At 38.2% G+C, this 22,801-nt stretch overlaps 1 protein-coding gene across 1 annotated transcript in view; it reads right to left on the bottom strand.

Annotated features, from left to right (window-relative positions):
* Positions 1 to 22,801, bottom strand: part of TNR (tenascin R) — a gene marked incomplete at both ends in the record, with an annotated part of 123,823 nt that overhangs the window by 89,177 nt on the left and 11,845 nt on the right. The window contains 2 exons of the mRNA XM_081322559.1: positions 2,369 to 2,632; positions 19,100 to 19,576. Coding sequence (XP_081178685.1) covers positions 2,369 to 2,632; positions 19,100 to 19,576 — 741 coding nt within the window. The remainder of the gene's footprint in view (positions 1 to 2,368; positions 2,633 to 19,099; positions 19,577 to 22,801) is intronic.

Here is a 22,801-nt window from a genome sequence, read left to right as displayed (position 1 = left end):
AAAGGCTTTATGAATGCTGCAGGCAGTACCAGTAAAGCTGTACTGTATTTATGTGTATGTGTGTGCACTACTTTCCTTGCAGTTCACCCATTGAAAGATGAATTTCAGCATGATATTTAAGGTTGATTTACATTTATCTTGAATCATCTCTCTTTCCTTACAATGGCACATTTTTAAAACATGTGTTAGCTAAGGGTTGCCAACTTTTTAATCACCACCCCAAACCATACCCTTTATCAGTTGCTTGGTGTGTTGACAGCAGGAGTGACTGCTATGATATGAAAACTTCAATTCTTCTAATTCAAGCTGATTCCATACTCACACAAGGCCAGGTTACACCCCACTCCGCCACACATACCTTTAACCCTAATGGACTTTAATTCCTAAGTGCTGCTGAAAACCAAAATTTGTGAGTAGATATGATCTGAGATGAAACAGACTTAATTATGTAAGGATGCTAATGTTGTTTCCAGTAGATTTCCAACATCTGATTGACTTCTGAAATTGCTAACTCAGTAATCCTGGGGGATGAGAAGATTGTAATGGGCCTTGGATTTCAATGATTTTGGAAATGACATGAGTACCAGTATTGGCTCTCAGAGTCGAAACTTTTCAGTTAATCTTGATAAATAGAACCTTGAAAGTGTGCCATACCTTGAATTGTGTTTTATAATGTGATGCCTCTCTGCTAAGACACAGATTGATTTGATACTATTTGCATTTCTCAGCTTCCCTTTTTGGATATCAGTCCTCCATCAACTAATTTTTCTTCCAAACAGTGCAATTCATTGCTTGCATAGAATTCTACAATGAGGTTTGCTGCAGAGTAAATTCCTGGAGATATTAACTCCATACCGTTACTCACAATAGCTAGCCATATAAGAGTTGTGGCTTATTCTATTGGGTGTTGCTTCCTTTGATTCACTCTGCCTGCTGTGGGACACCCCTGTTGCTACAGGTAGAAAAGAACCCAAGTTAATTATAAATTGGGGAAGGACAATGGGTGCCTTACATAGTTCCTATGTGCATGTACACATTGTTCATATATATTCAGAAGCTGTTTCTACAGACATGATCCCAATTTTTTTTGTGGGAATAAATCTGGTAATGGAATCTTACAAGAAAAGTAGCTGGGAAGAAGGCAGTAGTAAACTGAATTTATGGGAAGAGTTAAGCATGTTTCCTCCCATTTCTCATTTGTTCCCCATTCCTCTTCCCACCCCAACCCCAAGGAGGCTTTCTTATAGTCATTGCAATTCTGTGACATGAATTTATATTAGTTTGGCCTTAACTGATTGGAATCAGAGCATAATCTGTCCCGCAAACACTACACAGCAAAGTCAGCCTATAATTAAGGAGAGTGGCAGCTGTTTCAGCCAACAGATGCAGGTTAGGGAACAACATCAGCAGAAGACTTGTAGGACAAAGCTATGTGCATCAAGCAGCCTGTTCTGATTTGGTCATCCTAAATTAGCTTGCTGTTGTCCGCTGCAGAAAAGAGTAAAGCCTTGTTGCCATTGTCAGATTGGTTGGGTCCTGTAAGCTGTAATTTTTTGCCAGGCAGGAAAATGCTTCAATCAGTCCACTTTAACAGGTAGAGCATGACCGTTTTAAGTTTGTACTGTCCAGGTTCCACTTGGAATTAAATAAATCATTTTTTGAGGATACATATAAATACTCAGCATGACCAAGGATGCATGAATATTTTCTGGAACCAGAAGAATTTGTGAAACCAATTTTTCCAGTAACTTAAGTGGGCTTAATCCCATCATACAACATATCTCTGACAGCTTTTATTGGAATAGCTCCCTCTGGCTTATTCAACATATCTACCAAGTGATGCATGGGAAGAAACCAGGGCAAGCAGTTGTAATAAGGGAAGAAAAACAAAATTCTGAGGATGTTTGGAAATGTGATATAGAAATTTGGATATCCCAGGGACCCAATAATCACTGAGATGATTGATTTTACTTGTGATTTTACCAAGCTTTTTAAAATTTCTTTGGTATTCTTACAGATGTTTTCTCAAATGAAATTTTTCTATATTGATTTAATTACCGGTATGTTGAAACTGACTTCAAATCACTAAATTTTATTATACTCTTCAGTTATAATTCATGAACATAACTACCTAGAATGTGTTTCATTCTCTCACAGCAAAACGGAACAATTGCTCTTTTGCGACAGAGGAAGACAGGATTCCTCAACAATTGTTCCATAGGAGCACATTGTATCTGCAAACACAGACTTTTTTTGTGATTAATCGTCAATTTTTTTTAAACATATGAAAAGGGATGTCCTTAAAACCTCTTTTTAAAACGTCTCTCAAATAGCAGTTGGGGGTACAGAATAAGTAGAGAATACTTACGGGTGGCTACCTTGACTCCAAGAGGGGGACTGAGCACTTCACTGATAACAGCATAGATGCTGATGTTGTATGTCAGGCCTGGCTCCAACTCCTTCAGAGTGACAGTGGTCCAGTCTCCTGGCACTCGCTGCTGGAGCTGCAGGCCCCCTGGCACTGCTGGCTGGTAGGAAATGACATATTCAGTCACAGCCATTGGCCCATCCCATTCCAGGTCAATTGATCGGTCTCTGACTCCAGCCACTTGCAGACTCTCTGGAGGAGCAACTGGAGGGGGGGGGAAGAGAGAGAGAGAGAAGCAATTTTCAAACGTGATTCACCAATCTCCTCAAACTCCTCTTTGACATCTGCGTCCCCTTTGATCAACTCATTGAGATTTCGATACTAAGCACCTATAGTCCTATACCTTGGGATTGAATTCAATTCTATGGAAAGCATTTTCAAGTCAAAGAGTACAATGACAACATTATTTGTACATATTTCTACAATCAGTCGGGATTGGCCTTCAGCTATTTATTTAATGTAGCCACCATAATTCCTCCTTTCTGATGAAATCTCTTGGTGTTATTGCATTTGCAAGGACATTTTATTTTGTTAAATATTCACTTAGATATGGACTAAACAAATGCATTGCACAAAGCAGCCCAAAGCCTTAGTTTCCTCCTTATAGGGAGACCTTTCAGGTGGACCTTGGGAATTGCTATTTTTAATTCATAGATTATATTGTATCTTGCTGTAGTAATTTTTTTAACAGATAATCCATTTAGGCCCAGAAGTTGTGTTTCCTCTTTGCCCCTTTCAGCATTCCACTTGGTATATGCATATGTACAATATTTTACATACATACTTTCTTTTACATAGTATATTATATAAACATTCCAGGATTTCAAAATATTAGAGCTACATAAGTTTATGACTAGTTATGTTCCTATCTCAGTCTTTCCCTGTTTGTGGCATTTTGGAAACTGAGCTATGTTGCCTTTGCAATCCTTGTTCACATCTCTCAATTTGTTAAAGGTAGAGTAGAATAGAATAGAGCTGGAAGGGACCTTTGAGGTTTTCTAGTCCAGCCTCCCACTCAAGTAGGAGAACATACCATCTCAGACAAGTGACTGTCTAGCCCAGGGGTATGCAACCTTGGCTCTTTTATGACTCGTAGACTTCAACTCCCAGAATTCCTGAGCCAGCTGCTGGCTCAGGAATTCTGGGAGTTGAAGTCCACGAGTCATAAAAGAACCAAGGTTGCCTACCCCTGGGCTAGCCTCTTCTTAAAAATCTCCAGTGATGGAGCGCCCACGACTTCTGTAGGCAATCTGTTCCACTGGCTAATTGTCCTCACTGTAAGGTAGTTTCTCCTTAATTCCAGGTTGCTTCTCTCTTTGATCAGTTTCCAACCATTGTTTCTTGTCCTGCCCTCTGGTGAATAACGTGACCACCTCTTCTTTGTGGCAGCCCCTCAAATACTGGAACACTGCTATCATGTCTTACCTATTTCTTCTTTTATTTAGACTAGCCAAAACCAAGTCCTGCAGCCGGTCTTCATAGTCTCCAGGCCTTAGATCATCTTAGTTGGTCCTCTCTGATTTTTTCCCAAACTCTCAACATCTTTTTTGTGATATGGTGACCAAAACTGGCTGCAGTATTCCAGGTGTGGTCTTACTAGGGTTTTATAAAGTGGTACTAATACTTCATTTTATGTCTGTTTATACAACCAAGGATTGTATTAACTTTTTTGGCTGCTGCTGCACATTGCTGGCTCATAGTCAAGTGATTGTCCACTAGGACTCCAATGTCCCTCTCACAGTTACTGTTTTTAAGCCAGGTCTCGCCTAATCTGTACTTGTACCTTTGATTTTTCCTGCCTAAATGTAAAAGTGTGCTTTTTTCCACATTGAAAATCATTTTGTTGGATAGGGCCCGTTGTTCAAGTTTGTCAAGATCTTTTTGGATTTTGAGTGTCTTCTGGGGTGTTGGATACTCCTGCCTGTTTATTGTCATCTGCAAATTTGATGAGTTCCCCTTCAATTCTTCATATGGTAAGATGTCCTTGCATACACAATTCTCCATTCAGATTCAGATACAAATAAAATGATAATAAGCCATTTTTAAAGCAATCTTTGGCAGCTATAAAGATTAAAAAGCATACTTTCTGAAGTGAAAGCTCAGAATTTTTAGAATCCAGATGTTAATGTGTGACAGTTGCCAAGCCTCCAAATTATAATAATTTGACTGCAGGGATGCTGCAACACTTGTAAGTCTGAGTCACTTTTTTGGTGCTATTGCAATTCCAAGCAGTTGCTAAATGAATGGTCATTAAGTGTAGACTACCTGTATGAAACATAGCATCACTAGAAGGAAGGAAGATCTTTGGAATTAAGGAAGAGGAGCCTTCTACTATTGAGTATTCTTGTGTGCAAAAGTTCCAGTGCTAAGAGAGATCAGATAGCATATTGTAAAGGCTGTTTGCTAGGATATGGAATAAGTGGAATTGAAATTTTCATGTCTTTGTTTTATTTAACTTGCCTCAGTGGTGAGGCTTTATTTTCATCTTAAACTGAACAGGTCAAATGCATGGCTGAGGCTATAAAATTGATACAGCAAAAAAGCTTGCTAAGCCAAAAAGGGTCTGTCTCTATATTTAGGAGATATGCAAATATATGTAAGTTCTCTTTACTTCAGAAATCATTTAGTACAATAAGGATTAACTTTAATAAGCAGAGGGCATTTGAGAATATTAATTTCCTGTGTGCACAGTCAGCTGTAAACAATAAGACAGAGGAGGTTGCCTTTCATGATTCTACCTCACTGGTGTAGGAGGAAAAAATATCAACATTTCAGAGTCAATATAGAAACACACCTAAGCTTTTTAATTAGCCAGAGGAAATTACTTCTATCACATTAACTGCTAAACACTTGACCGTGCTCTTTGTTTGATGATGGCATTGTTTAATACATTCTTATTTCCGTTTGGGGTGTGGTGCTGGAGACAATGAGGCAAATGTTAGTTCATAAGAAAAAAACCCCATCTAGGGTAGCTGAAAGGGACGCAGTGGCTCAGTGGGTTAGGACACTGAGCTTGTCGATCAGAAGGTCGGCAGTTTGGTGGGTTGAATCCCGAGTGCCACATAGCAGAGTGAGCGCCTGTTACTCGTCCCAGCTTCTGCCAACCTAGCAGTTCAAAAAAACGTAAAAATGCAAGTAGGAAAATAGGGACCACTACGGTGGGAAGGTAACAGTGCTCCGTGCGCCTTTGGCATCTAGTCATGCCAGCCACATGACCACGGAGACGTCCTCGGACAAGTGCTGGCTCTTTGGCTTTGAAACGGAGATGAGCACCGGCCCCTAGAGTTGGAAACAACTAGCACACAACTAGGGTAGCTGACATCAATATGGATAGAGACAAGATTTTTTGGAAGCCTTTGACGCTGTTGCTGGCATCATCAGGCTGTAATGTAGCACCTCAGTCTTGGCTTCTATTATTCCAACTGGAGTGGATGAAATGATAACAGACTGAAGTGATATGAAAGAATCTTCCACTTCTTTTCTTAGGTAGCAATCCTATGCCCATTTGCCTAGTAGTAAAGCCTAGCAGTAAACTCAGTGGAAATTACTTAGACTAAACAGGCATATCATTGTACTGTTTAGCCACTACCTGTGTTCTAACAGTAACAATGGCTTTATCTATATACAGGTAATAACTGACTTGCAAACCAAACAGATGTCGTGTTGTAGCAACCTGATTTGCAGAAATCAAGTTGTGAAGCTTTTTGTTTACTGTATAGTTTGTAGACAGCTGCAGAACTGCTCTCAAAGGGAAGAAACCAGTAAAGAATTCAAATGACTGAACTCCCACACGCTTTCATGTTGCATCTAGCCTTGGGATGCAAGCATTGACTGAGATGAATGGACTTAACAGTCCACTCCCAAAGTTGGTCCAAACTCTCCAGAATATTGGATGGCAGAAAGGGCGACTCAGCTCATTTTAACATGCTAATCTTTGATGCATAAGGGGTATGTTTGTAAGAACACTTGTCCATCATGTGAGTACCACAAGCATCTCACGTTGAACCATTCACTGAGAATATTAAGCCACTCATTGGAGGAATTCCCTTTGGGAACAACATATAACATAAAATAATATATTTGAGTGAATGGGACCACCTTTCCTGCTGTTGCAAATAAGGGGTAGCAGTTCTCCAGCCGGCCTTTGTGAATACAAAACCTGCCTCAAACATGGCATTTCACAAGTATAAGAGACTATGATTTGTGGGAATGATCAGGGACATGATCTTTAAATTCCTAGACTATGATCTAAATTAATGGTCTAAATGGATGACAACGTGACAATCTGTATTGAACTTGACCCAGAAGCAATTTTCCAATAAGTATTGACTAAGGTACAACCCAGCAGAAAAGTGCTAGAAGCAACTGCTGAAGCAGAAGAATTAAGTGAGGAGGATACAGAAATTGCAGATATTTCAAAAGAAGAAAATATCAGTCATTTGATAATGTCATTAAAGTCATTTGCTGTGGAAAAATGCCCAGGTATGCTAAGTGGTATAGCTAGTGTTGACAGTGCTTTCTCTGCTTACCTTCATAAAAAGAATAAGAAACAGACTAAAATTGACTCTTTTCCCCCCAGAAAGAATGATCAAACCACAAGAAAACAAGACATATGTAAATGTATTGATCTTGTATGATACAATATTGTATGACTGATTTTCCTGTGTTTTCCTATGTTTTCACTAAGCATGTTTCTGTATGACATTCACTAATAAAAGCTGTACAATAAAATGAGGCACGTGTACCCATCAGTACAGCTGTCAGTATGTTGACCACCTCCGTATGTTAACCAATTTCCTTTAGTCCCTTGAGTGGTCAACTTTCAGAGGTTTTACTGTACTTACATGAAGAGCTTCTGGCAGATGATGGGCTACACCTCACAAGAACCAGGAAGAATATTTTTTGGAAAACAAGTGGTTCAGCTTGTTCAAAGTGCTTTAAACTAAATCTGGAAGGGGAGAGACATCAATCTTTAGGACATAATCCCAAGCATGAATCTCAAAATATTGTGTAATGTGAAAGAAGAAGAAACCAGATACAAAGCAGGAGAACCATAAGAACCATAAGAACCAAATGCAGGGTCATCAAGAAGGACTCAGATGCCTATACACTAACACTTAAAGTATGAGGAACAAGTTGGGTAAACCTGAAGGCAGGTATGACATTGTTGCCATTACTGAAACATGGTGGGATAAAACCCATGACTGGAACATACAATTAAAAAGAATTAAATTGTTCAAAAGAAACAGATCAAACAAAACAGATGGAATTCAGATGAAAGCAACATGGTTGCATAAAGAATTCTCTGATACACTGAGAGACAAAAAGGACAAATATATAAAAAAGGAAAAGGAACACATAACTAAAACAGAATAGCAGCAAATAGCCCGAATCAGCAAGGATGATAAGGATCAGGAAAGCTAAGGGTAAGAATGAACTAAGACTTGCAATAAATGCCAAAAATAATAAAAAAAAGTTTATTTCAACATGTAAAAAACAAGAAAAAGTGAAGAAAATGATCAGTCCATTAATGGGAGAAGATGGCAAGGAAGTAATGGATAGCTGGGACAAAATTCATGCTTAATGAATGCTTAATTCATTCTTTGCATCTGTCTTTACACAAAAAGAAAAAGCAGACTAACCTATCAAAAGCAGTACCATAAGAAACAGAATAGGAACACCAGTCAAAATAGGCAAGAAAATGATAAGAAAGTACCTAACTACTCTAGATGAGTTCAAATCACCAGGATCAGATGGATTATTTCCTAGGTTTCTGAAGCAGCTGGCACTGACCTTGGAACCACTGAACCAAATCTTTTAAAGCTTCTGGAGCACTAGGGAATTACCAGAGGACTGGAAAAGAATTGATGTAGTTCCAACCTTCAAAAAGGGGAAAAAATGGCTCCAGGAAACTACAGACTAGTCAGCCTGATATCAATACCTGGGAAAATCCTGGAAAACACAATCAAGCAACAGATCTGTGAACATCTAGAAATGAACAAAAGCCAACAGATCAAAAAAAAAAACAACAAACCACAGATCAAGGGGAACTCATCAAATTTGCAATGATACCAAGTGGAGGGAATAGATCTTGATAGACTTGAACACTGGGTACTATCCAACCAAGTGCAATTCAGTGGTGAGAAAAATAAGGTCTTGCACCTTGGAAAGAAAAACCAAAATGCACAGGTATAGAAGAGGGGGTACATAGCTAAACAGTAGTGCCTCTGAAATGGATCTAGATGTCCTGATGGACCACCGCTTAAGAATGAGTGGAAGATGGCTTCTGTTTTTGATGTTGCAGCAATATGGATACAGGAAGACGGGGTTCTGTCTTTCGCATTCAATTTCGCCCTGCTGGGGGACCTGGAAAGGGTTGCCCCATAGAGGCGACAAGCAAGGAGGGGACCCTTGTTGATCATGGGGGGGCAGCAGCCCTCTCATTTGATCCAAGGAAGCCCTCCAAACCGGAGGGGGGAAGACTGGCTACATTCGCATAGCCAGTCCTAAACTGCTGACAATGGAAGACAATAAGCACCAACAAGCAACAATGTAGCAATGTGGATGAAACTGGGTGAGACCTGATCCTCTCATTATGATCTTAAGACCTCTTCCTGAAAAACTGCCCAAAGCACTTCCCCCGATGAGAGGTAAGAGGAATTTCTGTCCCACTCTCTCAGGAAAAGAAAAGTGGTGATTTAATTACTTGGGGGAAATGGAGAAAAGTATAAGACCACGGGACAAATCTTATTGTCTGTTTCAGCCTAACCCAAGGCCATCCACAGGCTGTAGTCCCTTTAATTCTTTGTTAGCAATCAAAAAAAAATTTGGGGACTAAAACTGCTATTAAGTCTTCTTCTTCTTTTTTTTTAAAGGGACTTGAAAAGTTCGCAATATAAGTTTTGGATTTAAAAAAGCAACACTAGAAAACAGTGTCAATGACATCTAGTGGTGAATTTACAGCACTACAACTTATTACGCCTAAAAGAAACCAGGCTTAAAGCCCAGATTTAGATAATGCTCTGGCTGGCCTTGGAAGTTTTTACTTTTGAAGATTGAAGATGAGAAAGAAAAGGCTTGGCAGCTGCTTAACTGTGTGGCAGAGATGATAAACTATCCTAAAATTGGCCTGTCTGAATTATGAATACAAATACTGACTTTCAGAACTATATTGTGGAACTATTTTCCTGTAGAAGAAATAAACAGTATTGCCTGATATGATGGAATATTTTGGATTATAAATCTTGACTGATAAACAACTTTTAATGGTTCTTTCTTCTACCTGGACAGAAAGGATATATTTCTCATTGGACAGAAAAAAATGAATTTTACTTATATTTGTTTATTGGAGGTTTAAGAAAGGATTGATAAGTTGGTTGGATAATCTGGAGCTCCAATAATAATTAACTGAAGCTTCCTAAGTTTTCAAACAGATTTTTATAAAGGCCGTTTACAAAAAATAAAATAGATGTTCCATAAAAGGTAAAGGTAAAGGTTCCCCCGCACATGTGTGCTAGTCGTTTCTGACTCTAGGGGCCGGTGCTCATCTCTATTTCAAAGCCGAAGAGCCAGCGCTTGTCCGAGGACATCTCCGTGGTCATGTGGCCGGCATGACTAGACGCCAAAGGCGCACGGAACGCTGTTACCTTCCCACCGTAGTGTTCCCTATTTTTCTACTTGCATTTTAGGTGCTTTCGAACTGCTAGGTTGGCAGAAGCTGGGACGAGTAACAGGCACTCACTCTGTTATGCGGCACTCGGGATTCGACCTTCCAAACTGCCGACCTTCTGATCAACAAGCTCAGCGTCCTAACCCACTAAGCCACCGCGTCCCTAAAGATGTTCCATACGTAGCTCTAAATGGTAAAAAACCACCCTTAACATCTGTGTCCAGAAGCATTAGTTTGACATATCACCAAGAAAATACTGATATAAACAGAAATAAATTCTCTCCATGTTGAAGTTAATACAAGAAACAGTTGCCTTAGCTCATGATGAGATTAAAAATTACACAAAGGAGATAAAAGAACAATTTTATAATTTAAATCTACAAACCCAGAAAATAACCACAGAGAACTAGCAACCCAGATAGAAGGAAAATTAGAGAAAGCTGATCCAAATATGGAGGTGCCAAAAGAAAAACCTAACAGCTAGACTCAGACAAATAAAGAATTAGAAGATATAATGATAATATTGGAAATGGAAAAGACATTTTATCAACCAAGATTTCAGTGCATACTGGAGGATAGGGAAGGAAAGCTGATGGAATGGAAGATAGAGCTGATACCAGAACTGTGGGGAATTGGAGAAAGAGGGAGGCTGTTTAATGAATATCAGTGGGCTAGCACTTCCAAAAATACTTTAACTAAATAGTTTCTTTTGCTCCAAATAATATGCACAAAAGTAGAGGAAGAATTGTTTGATGATCCAAGTGCACTGACTTGGAAAGTTAGTTGGCAAAGGAAGAAAGCTAGAGTAAGACTGAAGAAAACAGAAGCTTTGACCTATTAGATGGAATATTATATTATCAATTAGATATTTGAATATGGTTAAGAATAGATTGCTAGAAATAGAAATATTATTATAATTAGATAGATAAGATTGGTAATCAGAATATCATATTTTGGCCTGAAAAGGGAAATAAGAAAATGCTAAGAAGTTTGAATAAGGGAAGTTTTTGGTTAGCCAATGTAACTTGTTTTGAAACTATAAATGATTGGGATATTTTGAATATGGATGGGAAATTAAAACTAAAAAAAAAGCGAAAATAGAATATTGACTGAATAAATGGATATTGAGTGCAAATGCAATTAAGATATATTTTGGTTAAAATATATAAACTGACATCCTTGATATTATTAGAAAACTAATAAATGCTGATATCCAACTATATATCTATTAATAATAATAAGAATTGTATTTGCTTAATGTGGAAAAATGTTTATTATTGGAAGAAGAGAGGAGGTATTGGATGGTATAATATTGGATTTAGTTTGAAGAAGCTTATAAGTACCAAGGAATTATTAATGGACCCAGTCAACACATTGTCTATTAAGCACTTGTTTGTAAAAATAGAAAATTAATAAAATATCTATTAAAAATAGAATGAATGGAAGATTATTAAAGAGAGTTCCAACCTAGAATTAAGGAGAAATTTCCTGACAGGAAGCATTATTCAGTGGAAAGGCTTGCCTTCAGAAATTGTGGGTGCTCCATCACTGAATATTTTCAAGAAGAGACTGGACAGACATTTGTCTGTATTGATAGGGTCTCCTGCTTAAGAAGAGAGTTGGACTAGAAAACCTCTGAGGTCCGTTCCAATTCTGTCATTCTGTTATCTTCCTCTGCAAAAAGGAAAGAGGCAGACTTCTACAAAACGTTAGCAGGAAAGATGCTGTTTCTGGTCATTGACTCTTTTGCCTCACTCCCTTTGGACAATTCATTTAGCAAGATGAAATTGCCTTGAGTTAGAAGGGAGTGGTCTCTCACCCTATTTGAAAGGAGAAATGTGAAACAGCACGTTTCTCCTATTGTTTAAATAGCCTTCTCCTCGAAGCAAAAGTAGAAAAGCACTTTGGATAACAGCCCTCCTGCTCTTTTGGAAAACAAAGAAGAGACAAAGGCGCTGTATTACTTGACTGATGAATGGCACAAAGCACTCAAGAAGCAAAGCATTTAGTCCTGGGCTTGATGAGCTGCCTGAGCTTATCTTAGCACATGCCATGATGGTGGTCATGCAACAGCTAAAACCTTTCTGTTACTGCAAGTTCTAAAACATAAAAAACAAAGTAGTGAAAATACATCCCAGATCTTCTGAAACCAAAATGTTTACTACTTCCCATGGCATCTCTACAGGAAGCTAGAACATTTAGGACTCTTCCAAAAATGCCTGTTGAGTGTTGCTCAGTGTTAATACCTTTGTCCTGCTGAGTAATCCTAGCTGGTTATCAGAAATACAGGGACTGACAACAAGATCACTAATCAAACAGGTGGAAAAGATAATCAAGTAACGAATCAGCAAACACTAAAGGCAAACAAAATCATAACCAAAAGCCAACATGGGTTTGTAAAAAACAGATCATGCCAGACAAATCTTGTTGCATTCTTTGATAAAGTGACAAAATTAGTGGACCAGATGAAAACCGCGGATATAATTTACTTGGACTTCAGTAAGGTATTTGATAAAGTAGACCACAATCTATTACTTGATAAGATAGAAAAATGTGGGTTAGACAGCATCACCACCAGATGGATTTGTAGGTGGCTGACCAACTGCACTCTACATGTAGTCCTCAATGGAACTGCATCTACATGGAAGGAAGTAGTGGGGTACCCCAAAGGTCTGTTTTAGGGCCAGTACTCTTCAATATCTTCATCAATAATTTGGATGAGGCGATAAATGGAAAACTCATCAAATTTGCAGATGACACCAAGCTGCCAGGAATAGCCAACACTCCAGAAGATAGGCTTAAGATACATAAGGATCGTGACAGACTTGAACATTGGGTGCTATCTAACAAAATGAAATTCAATAGTGAAAATGTCTGAAATGTGTAGGGTTTCTTGCCTGAGTAGGGGGTACTAGAAGACCTCCAGCTCTATTCTATTCTATTCTATTCTATTCTATTCTATTCTATTCTATTCTATTCTATTCTATTCTATTCTATTCTATTCTATTCTATTCTATTCTATTCTATTCTATTCTATTCTATTCTATTCTATTCTATTCTATTCAGATTCCCAGGTACTAGAAGTGCATTTGATACTCTTAAAGTTTGGAATCAAAATCCTTTGTTCTTCCTCAACTGTTCTATCACAGATATCTATGATTCATTTATGTATTATATGTCATACTACTGTAATTTACAGGGTCTCTTGGTGATTAACAATTAAAGAGAGATGATTATAATGTCCACAAAAAACAAAACTAATTAAGTTAAATAAAAAATAAAAATGAAACAACAACAATTAAAATAATAATCATCCTATTCTCCAGAAGGGTTGTTTTCATTAGTTCATGGAAGATGTTCAAAACACTGCTAGTCTAATTTCTAAAGAGAGCTATTCCACAGGACTGAGGCCATAACTAAAAAAACCCCAGAATTTCTGCGTTTTACACTCCAATCGCCTCTTGAAATTGGGAAAAACTAGCAGTTTTCCTGGGAAGAATGAATCAGAGACATTAATTTTGGGAAAAGGCGGTTTGGCAAGTACCTGTATGTCCAGCCACGCAGGATTTTATAGGTGAAAGCATTTTGGATTGTACCCAGAAACTCACTGGAAATTAATGCAAGTTCCACAGCTAAAGGCAACAAGTGTCAGTTAACAAGCAGGTTAACAAGCATTTTGTTAACAAGCTACAAAGTTCAAATGGTCTTCAACTAGATTATCTTGAAGGTGAGATCCAGTGACCTGCTGCAAATATGATTAGCGATTGTGCTGGAAGTTCTGTGAATCATGCATTGCTGCTCTTTCCTCTGGTCACTTGCTATTCTCATGGCTTGCCCTCTTTATTAGCATTTTGTTTCTGGCTTCCTTTCCTACCCTCCATCTCTCCCCTACTAAGATTTTGCTAGCAACTTATCTACAGACTTTCAATAAAGCAGAGCAAAGAAGGGCAAAGCTGTCAGCCCTTTGAGATAGGACAGGTCAAGAAACAGAGACAATTCATACTAAACAAATTCATAATGGGTTCATTGGGGTTGCATGCTTCTTTCTATCTCTGGAGTATTGTTGGGGGCAATAAGCTGACTTTGTAATAATGCCGCTTGTGGGGGGGGGGGCGAAAGCTCTAATAGGCAGGCATATACATAGAATGAAGGCTATTGCTAAGCACATTGATTTGTGCTTTAGATTGTAAGCTGCCCTGAGTCTTCGGAGAAGGGCGGGATATAAATGGGATTAAAAAAAAAACCCTTGTCCAAGTCTCTCCTTAATAGCTCATTTCTTCCTTCCACCATATAATGGCACTTTCATACCTTGCACAAGATCAGCTTGATTTTTTTTTTAAAACAAGAGCAGAATTTCACTATTTTATGTAGAAAAGAAGAAGGGGTGTAATAATAATATTTACATAATATTTTATTTTGGCAGTATTTGAGAACAGTAGGTCTCCACTATTTTATTGGGGGAACAGTGGGCATATTTGCCTAATTCTGCATTAGTATTCTCAAGGGACTGGTAAAGGTTTGCCATTAGAAGCTGCAATCCTGTTTTACCTCACTGTAACTTCCAGAATATATAACACAGGTCCTTGAACTGTGGCTTTGTTGCTTATCTGTCAATATTTGTCAGTTTCAATTGCCCATGAAATAAAAGTTATAACTCAACAGCTGGCCTATTTCAATAAGACCTCTTTGTAAAAACATAGCATCTAAGGGTTGAAGAAATGTTGGCAATTATCTAATCCCTTTGTTCAGTTGCTAAGTCGTGTCTGACTCTTCGCAACCCCTACCCCATTTAGGTAGTGGGTAGGTAATCCCACCCACTACCTAAACGAATCCATTACTACAGCATCCCTGACCGAGAGCTGCCCCCCCCATCAGTTAAACACCTCCAGCAAAAGAAAGTCCACTGTTACCACTCCAGTCACATTGGCTGGTAAGGCTTCTTACAAAGAATGTGCAATTATTCTGGTCTGTGACTCCTAATCTTTTGTTCATTTGACTGAGGGACTTTTCTTTACTCTTCTGCTTCAGAAACTTTACAAAGCATTGTCCTTTGGGTCTTCTGTGTCAGACTTGTAGTTTTAGGTAGCTATATTTGGTTTGTGGTAAGTCTTCAGTCCTTGAATGAAAAAGGGGTATATTCAGAGAAAGCAGTTAAATTCTTGCAGAAAATGTCAGGTGCTCTTGAAAAACATAACAGTGTACAGGAAAGATTTTGAGTTGTGGGGTGAAGAAATGCTGTCAAGGGAAGGGTCAGATAAGAGACTCCACAGTTGCACAATGGTCAGAAAGAGAGGCTTATAAGGCCCCCTCCCTAGCTTCTCAGGCTATAAATGAGAGGGCAGAAGATTTGTACTTTCAGACTTGCAAGATTCTGTTAATGAGGTCTTACAATAAAGTGCAATTAGCTCATTGTTTCCTGTCTAGTCTATCCAGGAAGGCTGACAGACAAGTAAAAATAGCAAGAAAATAAAACTCCAGAATTTCTTAGCATTTAGTTCCATTGCCAAATGCATATACATAACTGCGTATGGTCACTCTGAGCTAGACATCTCCTTTCCTTTCCATCAGGAAAGTCCTCACATCTAGACTTGTTTTAACAACTTCATAAAGCTTGCTTCAATAATAAAGTTCTTTCGGTTTCCGGTTGTGGCGTCACAGGGAAGCAGATGCTGGAAGACGAGCTCCGTCTTACATGTTTGATTTTGCCTCGCTGGGGGACCCTGAAAAGGCGTCCCATAGAGGAAGCAAGCAAGGAGGGGACCTTTGTTTTGATCACGGGGGTGGGTGGGTTGGGGTGGCAGCCCTCCTGTTTGATCTGAGGAAGCCCTCCGAACCGGCGGGGGAAAAACTAGCTACATTCACATAGCCAGTCAGAAGCTTCTGTCAATGGAAGACGCCAAGGACTACTAAGCAGGTTTACAGAAATGTAGATGAAACTGGGCGAGATCTAAGCCTCTCTTTATGAATTTAAGAACTTTTCCTGAAAATCTGCCCAAAGCACTCCCCCCGAAGAGAAGGGAAAGGGAATTTCCACCCCATTCCCTTAGGAAAGTGGCAAATTAATTACCTGGGGAAAAGGAAAAACCTATAAGACTAGCTTGGAATTAATACATAAATATGACTTGGAAATTTGAGGACTAAAAGTGTTTTCTAAGACCATTTTTTAAAAAAAAAACAAGGCTGGAAAAGCTTATAAGTTTTATTTTTAAAAACTGAAAATGGCGTTGAGGACATCTAGTGGTGAATGTACAGCACTACAATCTATTTTTGCCTAAAAGCAACCTGGCTTGAAGCCCAAAGTGAGATAAGACTTTGGCTGGCCTTGAAGCTTTGATTTTTGAGATTTGCAGCTGAGAAAATGAAACAGACTTGGGACTGCTTATTTATGTGGCAGAGACAATAATATCATTTTAGAATTGGCTTGTCTGAACTATGAACAAAAATACTGAGTTCTAGAACTGTGCTGTGGATCTATTCTCCTGAAGAAGACATATATATTATTGCCAGATATGATGGAACATTTTAGAACAGTTTTATACATCTTGATTATGCTTCTTTTTTTCTCCCTGGACAGAAAGGATATCTTTCTCATTGGGCAGAAAAATTTGAACTTTACTTATATCTGCTTAGAGGAGGTTTAAGAACAGCTAGTTGGTTGGACAAACTTATAAAGACTACTTACAAAATATAAAATGGATGTTTCCTACTTAACTTTAAATGGTGAAAAACCATCTTTAACACCTGTCTCCAGAAGCTTCAGTTTGCTAGATTACCAAGAAAATACTGATGAATAACAGAAAGAAATTCTCTCCATGTTGAAATAAATACAAGAAAATATCGCTTCAGCTTGTGATGAGTTTAAAAGAAACACAAAGGAGATAAAAGAACATTTTTTTTAATTTCAATCTACAAATCCAGAAAATAAATACAGAGAAGGAACCAGCAATTCAGAAAAAGAAGGAAAAATAGAAAATGCTGACTCAAACATTTAGGATCTGAAGGAAGAAAATTGTGACCAGACTCAGATAAATGAAGACTTAGAAGAAACAACGAGAATATTGGAAATGGAGCAGACATTCTACAAACCAAAGTCTCAGAAATTACTGGAGGAAAAGGAAGGAGAGCTGATGGAATGGAAGAGAAAGGTGTCAATAGAACTGTGGGGAATTGGGGAAGGAGGGAGGCTGTTTAATGAATAACAATGGGCCGGTTTTTCCAAAAACACTTTAACCAAATTGTTTCTCTTGTTCCAAATAATATATACAAAAATAGAGGAAGAATTATTTGATGATCCAAATGTACTAACTTGGAAAGTTAGTTGGCAAAGGAAGAAAGCTAGAGTAAGACAGAAAGAAACAGAAGCTTTGACCTGTTAGAGTGGAAGTTACATTATCAATTTGATGTTTGAATATGGTTAAGAATAGATTGTTAGAAATAGAAGTATAATAATAATTAGATAGGATTTGTAATCAGAATATCATATCTTGGTATAAAAAGGGAAAGAAGAATATGTTAACAATTTTGAATAGGGGAAAATTTTAGTTACACAAATATAAGTTGTTCTGAAATTATAAATGTTTGGGATATTTTGAACATGGATGGGGAATTAAAATTATAAAAAGCAAAAATAGGATTTAGACTGAATAAATGGATATTGGATGCAAATGCAATTAAGATATGTTTTGGTTAGAAAAGCTATTTTAAACTGATATTATTGACATTTTTAGAAAAATATAGTAAATATCGATAGGCAAGTCTATATTTACTTACAATAATAAGAATTGTATTGTCTTATTGTGGAAAAATGTTTATTACTAGAAGGGAACTAGAACCGAAAAAAGCAAAAATAGGATATAGATTGAATAAATAGATAATGTAAATGCAATTAAGATATGCTTTGGTTAAAAGATATTTTAAACTGACATTATTGATACCTTTAGAAAAATGTAACAAATGTTGATAGGCAATTGCACATTTATTTACAACAATAAGAATTGTATTTGCTTAGTGTGGAAAAATGTCTATTACCAGATGAAGAGATGATGTATTGGAGGGTGTAATATTGGATTAAGTATGAAGAAGCTTACATGTACCACGAAATGACTAATGGACCCAGTCTTCATGTTATTTAATTAGGCACTTGATTGTAAAAATAGAAAATCAATAAAATATTTATAAAACAAAATAATAAAGTTCTCTCACTATTACATTTTATGCCGGTATGCCTGGCTCTATGGATGCATACATATGTCTACCTCTGTATAAATCCTGTTTTGATATGACTTTGCATATTTAAAGAAAATGTATTTGTCCCATGATTTTCCATATTAAAACATTTTCTTTTTTCTTTAACATGGATTGTCTTAACTAGGTATTTTATATCCTTTTAAAGTGTATTTGGGGTAGAGAAATGAAAAAATTGGAAAATAATAATAATAATAATAATAATAATAATAATAATAATAATAATAATAATAATAATAATAATAATAATAATAAAGTTGGAAAGGACCTTGGAGGTCCAACCCCCTGCTCAGGCAGGAAACCCTATACCATTTCAGACAAATGGCTGTCCAGTCTCTTCTTAAAAACTTCCAGTGTTGGAGCATTCACCGCTTCTGTAGGCAGGTTGTTCCACTGGTTAATTGTTCTAACAGTCAGGAAGACTATTCACTCTCTGTATTGTGGGAAATGCAAATTATGTCTGTTTACTTAAAAATGAGGATTGAGCAAAGTCCTGAAGCATCTCATCTCTCTAAGTCAGCAATGTCCATGCAAAATGACCTTTTTCAGTTTTTTTTAAAAAGGATACATAATCCACTAATTTCTAGTGGATCTGGTTGTATTTAAATACTAGGTCCAACATTTTCCTTGGCAAATGTTCTTTCTTTACACAAAAAAGGCTTCAGATTTCTAAAAATGACAAAGTAAGGCCTGATATTTGCTAGGGGCCCTTTGAGCTTTATATTTATCCACTATCTTAACTGTTACATCTGCCATACCTGCTGAACAATCCTGTCCTTGGTAACCTTCCTCGCAAGAGCACAGGCCTTCTTGGCAGAATCCACGCCCACTGCAAGCATTGAGGCACCTCAGCTGCCCACAGTCTTCCCCTACGTAGCCCTCTTGGCAGATGCAAGTCCCATTGGCACAGATCCCTTTCCCCGAGCAGTCCTCTGGGCATCTCAGCTCGTTACAGTCTTCTCCGGCAAAGCCTTCTTCACAGATACATTCTCCATCCACACAGAGTCCTCGGGAGCTGCAGTCAGTTGGGCAATGTGCCTCAGAGCAATCCTCCCCACTATAATCGCTGTCGCAAACACACTGGCCATCAATGCACACACCCCGGCTAGAGCAGCCGAGGGGACAGAGAGGTTCAGAGCAATTCTTCCCAGCCCAGCCTTCATCGCAGATGCACCCACAGGTTTCCAGGCTAAAGTTACCATGACTGCTGCAATGGGGGAGGTAATCCAGCTGCCCTGGAATTGTAAAAACAATTATTAATGCTATATCCTTGGTACACTTCATGCTTTCTTAATAATGAATACATGACCACATCAACTCAACTCAAAGTGGGATCTATTGGGATGTCTTCAACAACTGCAATTGATGCCTCTCTTAAATTCATAGTCCCTCCTCCCCTCTGCCCCCCCCAATACGATGGGCTACCTCTCTCCATTTAGAATTCCCCACAGTGACTCCAATGTAGCATTGCAGTAAGGAATAAACATGACAAATAATTTTACACTTTCCTGGCATTAATGGAGAAAGGAGTTTCCTTAATGAAGGCAAGGAATGAGAAAGAAAATGGGAGAATGAGTGATGCCTGCAATGGTATTGACCCAGCCATCACCGGAGTTGGGCTATGAGTTTCCTAAGAATACCTGGGTTGGTTAGGTGAAGTTGCAAGTCCTGGAAACCATTTAATGAAAGATTATAAATAAGTGGAACACTATTGTCCCTGAATTCTAGAGGTGCTAGAGGTCTTCCGATGTTATCATGTCATGCTATGGACCTTCCCAGATTCTGTGGAATTTAAAACAAAGCTTCACAAAGGCCACAAAACATGAAGGGATTTCAAGTGTTGCAAAATACTTTGCAGATTGCTCATGGTCATTGTAAGCTTTTTTTCCTCCTGGTATTCATTTTCCAAGCACATCTCAGGGTTATTTTTATTTGAGCAGCATCATCTCAGGTGCTAAGAGGTACAAGGAATGTGATTCATCATCATGTTTGTGTTCTTCGAATGGATGCCAGGTGGACTAGAATCTCCATATCCAGGGGCTTTTTCTGCCACCAGATGGTCACTCATGGGCATGCTGAATAGCATCCATCACAGGGAAAAGTGGCCCCGAGACATGTAACTTACAGGCCACTTAATGTCTTGGGGTCTGCAGGATGGCAATGTTTAACATGGTGCTACAATAAATAAATGAAAAAAGAGAAGTTAAGGAATTGGCTATGGGGTGGGGATTGAGAAAATCCTGGTTGGTGAAAAGTATTTCTACTACACCAAATGCCAAAGAACTTCTTCCCCATTCCCCGCAAACTGCATCTCTGTTAAATTCAGTTGTGATAACAGAGGCTGCTCCTCCGCCAAAGATACATTGGTGGTATTACTATTAAGTTTATATGTGATAATTTGGGGGTGGGGGGGGAGAAGGTGGCAGCAGAATGTATATTTTGAGATTTTATTATGAACATCTCTCCCCTGAGAAGGGTGGGACATCTTTTTGGTAAAAATTACAATTGTTTACCTTCTTAGCTATAGATCAATTGCCATTCTTGATGGATATTCTGCATAAGCACCCTATCAGAACAAACTTGTACAAGGGAGTGAGGGGATATCAAGGTTTCATTAAAACCTTTTAGATTTTCCCTTTCCCCAATTTTGGCTCAATCCTAAATCCTCAACCCCTATTAATAATACCCCCAAACATCTAGAATAAATCACAAGTAGACAAGTCTCTGACTTTGAGGTGACACTATGATCTTTTTTCTGTAACATGTTGAGCTTTAAGGAGGTTCTCCAACTTTTTACTGCTAGCAAGGAAAGAACATTTATAAGAATTGTACATAGAAGAAGGGGAAAAATCTTAGCAGACTATATTTCTCAAAGCTCCTTAATATATTTTTGGATAGACTTTTAATATGAGTTTGCATACTCTCTAATATTTCATAGAACATCCTCCTTCTAAGGAGCATTGGTGGAGCAATCAATTCTTATGCATTGCTGAAGGTGCACAGCATATTCCTTGTCATTCCAATAACTTAACTCTATCCCAGTGTCTCAACATGCATGTTCTGGTCTGTATGTACAGTCTAACTTTAAACATTTAATGATGCAATGTCATATTTTGCAATGGAAATACTGTCTATATTAATTAAAGAGTTTGTTGTTTATTTATTTCAATTTCTATGGCCGCTCTTCTTACCAAAGTGATCACATAAGAACCATATGGCACAGTGGTTAGAATGCAGTATTGCAGGCTAACTCCGCCCACAGTCTGGAGTTTGATCCTGATGGGCTTGAAGTTGACTCAGCCTTCTATCCTTCCAAGGTTGGTAAAATGAACACCCAGATTGTTGACACTGTAAACTGCTCAGAGAGTGCTGTAAAGCACTATGGAGCAGTACATAAGTCTAAGTGCTAGTGCTACAATGTCATCTTGCAAAATCATAAAAAATGTACTTCCTCTTCATACCCTTCATAGCCTCAAAACCACCATTTACTATTTGGTATATAGCTATGAATGCACAAAAGTGAAATTACTGCAAATGGTAACTTTCAACAAAATGGAAAAAGTCATTTGCCAAGGATAGGTAGAAGAATTGTCCTTAAAAGAGATGGAACATACTGCCAAACTGTGAGCCCATCTTGACTTATTAGGCTCCCCGTGGTTTCTACTCTGAGAATTTGCCCAGCTGAAATGCCACTCATGGCAAATTGCTTCCGGCTGATCAGTCAATTCTGGCAAACAGCAAGAATCAAACTGTAATAAAGAAAAAGATGCAGATGTTGGACCCAACGTCTCAACTTTATAAAGAAAAAAAAGGTCAATGGCAGAGGACATAGGACAACATATTCCAGTATTGTCTCAACCCTTAACAAATACTCTCCTCCCACATGGAAGGAAGGAGAAGATATGTGGGAAGGAACACGTGCATTATTCCTCATTCTTCTTATCAGGTACATAGCTAAAATACTGCTGATTCTTTTACTGTACTATGTGTTTTGGGGGTGAGAAAGAAGGAAGTCTTTTTTATCTTCTTCCTCATAATCCCACTGCATACTGAACAGCAGAGAACAGCTTTAATAGAGCTCCCCTATCTGGAATGCAAAAATTCAAAACTCTGGATGCCATTAGATACTAGGGAAGTAAACTATCTTTGCTGCTTTCTAGTTGTTCTAGTTGTTTTTGTAGCCCATATTCAGCAGGCCCCTAGCCCGCCCCTAACTTCTTGCTGCACAATCTCTTCCTCAATATAATATCAGCAAATAGCCCGTGCCTGCAAAGATAAAGTGAGGGAAGCTAAGGCTCAAAATGAACTAAGGCTTGCGACCAAAGTCAAAAACAACAAAAAAGCTTCTTTCAACATATAAAAAAACAAGAAAAAATGTAAGGAAATGATTGGTCCATTAGTGGGGGAAAATGGCAAGAAGGTGACAAGCAACAGGGAGAAAGCAGAACTATTTAAGTTGT

The sequence above is a fragment of the Vipera berus genome, assembly GCF_964194415.1.
Source record: "Vipera berus genome assembly, chromosome: 3".
In the NCBI taxonomy this organism is placed as follows: domain Eukaryota; kingdom Metazoa; phylum Chordata; class Lepidosauria; order Squamata; family Viperidae; genus Vipera; species Vipera berus.
The sequence above is the reverse complement of the archived record's forward strand: the minus strand, read 5'-3'. Positions and strand labels throughout refer to the sequence as shown.